The following is a 6,000-nucleotide window of genomic DNA, read 5'->3' as shown; positions in this document are numbered from 1 at the left end:
CAAAATACTGGAGGAACTCAGCAGGTATCTATGGAAATGAAAAGATAGTTGACGTTTCAGGCTGAGACCCTCCTTCAGGACTGGAAGGGAAGGGGGAAGATACGAGAATAAAAAGGTGGGGGAGGGGGAAGGAGGACCAGCTAGAAGGTGAAGCCAGGTGAGAGGGAAAGGTAAAGGACTGGAGAGGAATGAATCTGATAGGATAGAGTGGATCACAGGAGAAAGGGAAGAAGGAGGGGACGCGGGGGAAGTAAAAGGAGGTGAGAAGAGGTAAAAGGTCAGAGTGGGGAAATGGGGAAGAAAAAAATGGGGGGGGTGGAATTTGTTTACCAAAAGCATAAATCGATGCTCATTGATTGTAGAACTGAAATACTTTCTCACTTGCAGAGAAAGGAAGGAGCACAAGAGCACAAGAGGGGAGATCTGAGGCAGATTGTAGGTCAGAGCCTCCCCTTCATGCTTCATGGGCTCTCTATGTGTCTTGCTATCGTGGTAATATGCCCATCCCAGGCACTCTCTCTTCTCTCACCTGCCATCAGGCAGAAGATGCAAAGCATGTGCCACCAGCCTCTATCTCACTATCAGAAAACTATTGAACAGTTCGCCAGTATGATAAGATGGACTCAAGACCTCGTTCTATTTCTTTATGTCCTTGCACCTGATAGTCTACCTGCAGTAACCGTTGCACTTTGCTGTTGTTTTATCTGGACTGTCTCAGTTCACTGTTGTAATGAATAGATCTGTACGAATGGCACACAAGACAAGGTTTTCACTGCACTTCAGTACATGGGACAATAATAAACTCATTTACCAAAATGATATCAGTGGTGATGCTGGCTGAAAGAGAATGCCAAAGGACAAAATGTCCAGTGGAATACAAATAGCAAGAGATGGATGAAGCCTGAAATGCCAAAGGAGATGAATACTGGAAGCATGAAATATCTGATTATGTAGACATTATTGATTTCAGCGCTCATAGTGCTGCTGTCTCATAACTCCAGTGACCTGGATTCAATCCTGAACTCTGGTGCAATCTGAGTAAAGGCTGCATATTCTTCCTGAGACCTAATGGGCTTCTTCCAGGTGCTCTGGTCTCTTCTCAGATTCCAAAGAGATTTGGGTTGGTGGGTTAATTGGTCACTGTAGATTGTTGCTGGAGCGCAGTTGGTAGAATCTGGGGAGAGTTGATGAGAGTGTGGGAAGTGTTCAAAGTTAATATTTCAAAGTAAATTTATCAATCTACATAAATGTCACCATTTACAACCCTGAGGTTCATTTCTTGCAGGCATTCACAATACATAAATAGAAACACAGCAGAATCAATGAAAAACCACACATACAGGGAAAGACAATCAACCAAAAGACAACAAACTGTGCAAATACAAACATAAATAAATAAGCATTAAATATCAAGAAAACAAGTTCTAGAGTCCTTAAAAGAGAGTCCATAGGTTGTAGAATCAGGTCATTGTTGAGTTGAGTAAAGTTATCTGCTCTGGTTCCAGAACCTGATGTTTGAGGGATAATAACTGTTCCTGAACCTGGTGCTGTGGGACTGGAGGCTCCTGTACCACCTTCCTGATGGCAGCAGCAAGAAGAGAGCATGGCTTGGATGCGGTTCTTTGATGATGGATGCTATTTCCTAGTGACAAGCGCTCTTTGTAAATGAGCACATGGTCAATGGGTTAGTGTAATCGGGTGTTTGATGATTGGCAAGGACTCAGTGGGCCAACCAACCTATTTCTATGCTGCATGACTCTACGAGTGCCAAGTCCTGAAGCCTGAGAAATGCCAAGTAGGGTTTACATTGAACTTCACTGGAACAGTGTAAGGGTCAAAGCAGCAGTGGGATAAAGAATTAAAATGGTAGGCAATTAATATACGGACTTAACAGAGGTATTCTAGTAAGCTGCCAATCTGCTTTTGGTTTTTCCTAATATAGGTTAGATCACTTGGTGACCAAATGCATAATATTAAATTGGATGAAGTACAGATAAATTACAGTGCGGGTTTGTCTCTACTACAGTTCCACAAAGAGATGCTGTGAGAATGGGCGGGCACTGCTGAAGATGAAAGATTGGACCAGGCAATCAAAGAGGGAAGAGTCCCCTCAGACTGCTAAAAAATGTTTTATCTAGAGGATGTTTTAAATATACCAAGGGATTTGTGGCAAAACAAGGAATCTTCTACAGCTCTGAGAATTGGAGAGTGAGATAAGGTATGGTGGAAGATGAAGCTGAGGAGAAAAGATCTGGACCATTGTTAAAACATCTCAGTTTTAAAGGCCTCCCATTGTTCAGCTGAAGCTTTCTCTGCCAAGTTTTGATTACATTTCAGCAATTCTGATCTGTTCTCTTTCTATTGAAACTGGCCCTTCTCTATTCACCACAGAGTAGATGTTATCCTTTTCGATTGCTGTTCTAAAACTTATGATCATTGTGTTCAGATGTTCTCCGCTGGTAACTGATTCAGTGAGCTTGGCTCATCTCCCAGAAACACATCCATCAATGCTACTTTCCTCACTAGTTCAGATACGTTTCTATTTCTGAGGTCTTTCTACATGCTAATTTTAATACATCGTTCCAAAACATATATCCTCACCACATCTCTGCTGCCCTCACGATCTTCTCTCAATTAATAGCTAGTTCAAGAGCGAACTACAACTCCCGTCATCCTTTACCACACAATTACATATGCACTATTGACTCATTCATTTGGATAACGCCTATCTTCGCGACTTTGGTATTTGGAAGACCACCTGCCTTCCCCAAAACGTGCGTAAAAGTATAAAGGGACACGAAATCTTACTGAAGTTTATTTTTTTAAAGACTTGTGTCAACACTGAAGACTACATGTCCCAGAAGGGTTTTCGGGGAAGAGGCGGGGCGAGTGGTGACGTAAGCAGCACGTACAGCGGCGTGGAGGACGACGCTGACAAACAACAACGTCAACGTCACGGGCGAGTGCTGGAGAGAAGGCTCAGGATCGGAGTGAGAGGAAGCTCCGGAGGAGGCTAACAGAGGCAGAGGCAGAGAGAGAGGGAGGGAGGGAGGAGAGGAGGTGCGGAAGGGGAGGAGGAAGGGGTGGCGGTGCTGGTGCGAGGATAACTGTGCGAGGAGCGAGGCCAAAACAAACAGCCGCCATCACAGCGCCCATTGAAGTGAGCCGAAGACGGGCAGAGTGGAGCAGGACAAAGTGGCATCGTCCGACTGAGGAGTGCAGAGTGGGGGACGCTCCCCGCCAGCCCGCGGCCTGAATGATCGTACCTGCCGATAAATAGATTGATTTTTCCTTTCCATCGAGAGGAATTCCGTGCCTCGATTACACCTGAGAGAGTTTGGTTGTTTTCTGCGTGTTGTGCTCTCGGGGGTTTGGAGGAAGACAGGCCCAGGGAAGGATTTAAAAGCCAACTCGCCTGCCGTCACCTCCTCAACAGCACGGACATGTCATCCCCAAGTCCTGGGAAAAGACGAATGGACACCGATGTGGTCAAACTGTATCCTTCAGACCAGCAAGGGGGCTTCATTTTGCTCCCTCTCTCTCTCATTTCCCCCTCCTTCTCCGTGTCTTCTTTGTCTCGCCTGTTAATTGTCGTGTCAACTGCGCCGTTTGTTTGTGTTAAAGGCGGATTTCTTCCATTTCATGTTGTACCGCAGGTTTAGCCCATCATTGCAAATCGTGATATCTAATCATGTATCTGTAGTTATGAAAACACAACTGACATGATGGCTGAGTTTTTTTTTGAGGTTCCGTTTGTCAGTTTTTCGGGATGTTTAATGGTTCATACATGAAAAACTGTTATCGTTCAAATGGAGACGGCTTTTAAGGCGTCCCCCTATATTTTAAAGTTGTAATACTCTAGAAGTCAACCTTTTTTGTTGAAAATATTTAATTGGAATTTTAGGAATGTTTATTTAAATGAGTGGTGTGTAGTTCTGAATCTGTGATAGTATTTGACGGTATTTGGTCGTCATGTCAAATTGTTCTGATGCCTGTTGGGCCTGTATCTGGGGGGGGGTCAGAAAATCTTATTTTCTTCTGTCGTTGGAAGACCAGATGTAATGCTTCAGCAGATGGTCTATGATTATAAAGCACGGTCATATCTCATGAAACCGTGTATGTTATGTTTTCAGGGGTTGGGGATTGTCTGACGTCGTTTATTTGCAGGGTATTTTTGGCTTGTTGATCAGTCCAGGTTTAGTTGAGAGGGGGGATGGGAGAAAAACTAAAGGAATTTGATCGCCGATTGCAATCAGTTTTAACCAGATCACGTTTATGCATCCACATGCGCATTCTACGGGGCATAGTGACTTTTCTGAATATTTGCTGTCTAATTATTGTTTTATTTATCGTTCTTATGAATAATTTTGAGTTTTGTGTTTCCTGTTGTTTTGAAGTACCAGCTTGTCACTTTCTTTATTTAAAATGTATGAAATAAATTAATTTCTCTCTTTGGAAGGGTGGGTAAATGCTACATTTTCTAATATGTTTTAGCCCCTCGCCCATTTTGGCCTTGTTTTTAATGGTGCTACCTGCTGGAACTCGTTGGACAGCAACTGTTGGTCCTAAAGTGAGCTGCAGAGAGCGATTGGTTGCACTGTTACCAGCCGGAATTGGGCTGGAGGAGGAGCTTGTTTTAACACACAAACACTCCAGCCGATGCTTCAAAGGAAAGACTTACACACATCTAACTGTATAGTTGAAGGCAGAAACGCAAATGGTTGCAGATTGGTACCAATAACTATTTGGCTTCCCCTCACTTACCACGATTAACCACATCAGCTACTTTTAAAACATTACAAAATTCACTTTTTCCCCTGAAAAAGTGGTTAATCCACAAGTTACTTGTGTGTCAAGAGGCCACTTAATTCAGAGAGGTTGTTTAATTCTGTATAATGGATTACTTATTCCCAGCTGTCTACGGTTTGGAAGGTCAGTACTGCATGTAATTGGAGGAAAAATTTGGAAGTTTAGCCACCCTTTGGAAAAAAATCTAAATCTGGGTTTCTTGTCTAAATTATTCTTTGGCTCTTTCGAACATATAAAATGGCCACGGAAGTATCTGTTAAATAAAATACCTTTTTTAAAGCCTCAGCGAGGGCTATTGCATTTTTAATCATACAATCATTTGTACAGATGCTATGCTGGCTTGACACAGTGTTTTCTATTATCTGACCATCATAGCCCAAGAGGACAAACGTGCAGGTTATTCCTCGGCCAAGCAGCTGGTGTATAGTCCAATGCACAGAGGCACCCAAGTTAATATTTGGTGTCACTGACTGCTAGTCCTGTTTCTTTTTCTGCAGTTGTCAGGAAGGTAGTTCCACCCGGCATGTTTTTTCAAGCTTTGACTGATTTGTATTTGCACTTAACTGGTAGCATTATACAAATATTAGCATTGTACTGCTTGATGACATAAGATCTTCTGTCAGAATGCAATGTAGTTCCTATAATTATTTGAATTTGATTAAAATAACCTGTGCACCATGGACATATCTGATCTAAAACTGGTGTTTTGTGACAGTGTTGAATTGAGGAAAACGTTAGGTTGGGATGGTGGGGGAAATTCATTCACAAGAAGCTGAATTTGATGGATTGGTATTTGGTTAGGCCTGACAGCTTTTGTCCTTGAGAGTAGGAGTTGAATGTTTTCACAAACCTCTCCTCAAACCTGTTGAATTAATACTACATTCATTACTTATCCATCCTGAATGTGAGAGCAAGGAGAAAGGAGATGGAGGCTGGGGTGGGGTGGGGGGGAGATGGTGTTTTTTGTCATTTAATATTAATCCTTCAGTTAGTATCTTTTCAAAACTAATTGTCCCAGCTGGTATCCTCAAGTTCACAGCTCCAGCACATTCCTTTCATTCTGATTTCAGTTTACAAACTGGATTATAAATGCAGGTACTCTGACCTTTAAAGGGCAATGCGTCTATGCAAGGTCCATGTGCCTTTACAAAGCCTGTAATGGAATTGCCTCTCCCACCATCACTTTTGCAG

General features: G+C 42.8%; 1 protein-coding gene across 1 annotated transcript in view; it reads left to right on the top strand.

Annotated features, from left to right (window-relative positions):
- The first annotated feature begins 2,981 nt into the window (after nucleotides 1-2,981).
- The window catches only part of ube2h (ubiquitin-conjugating enzyme E2H (UBC8 homolog, yeast)), a 110,658-nt gene continuing 107,639 nt past the window's right edge, over nucleotides 2,982-6,000 (top strand). Inside the window, exon 1 of the mRNA XM_073066822.1 lies at nucleotides 2,982-3,496. Coding sequence (XP_072922923.1) covers nucleotides 3,444-3,496 — 53 coding nt within the window. The 5' untranslated portion in view covers nucleotides 2,982-3,443. The remainder of the gene's footprint in view (nucleotides 3,497-6,000) is intronic.

Source organism: Hemitrygon akajei, chromosome 14 (genome assembly GCF_048418815.1).
Source record: "Hemitrygon akajei chromosome 14, sHemAka1.3, whole genome shotgun sequence".
Lineage (NCBI taxonomy): Eukaryota > Metazoa > Chordata > Chondrichthyes > Myliobatiformes > Dasyatidae > Hemitrygon > Hemitrygon akajei.
Note: the sequence above shows the minus strand (reverse complement) of the source record. Positions and strands in the feature narration are given on the sequence as shown.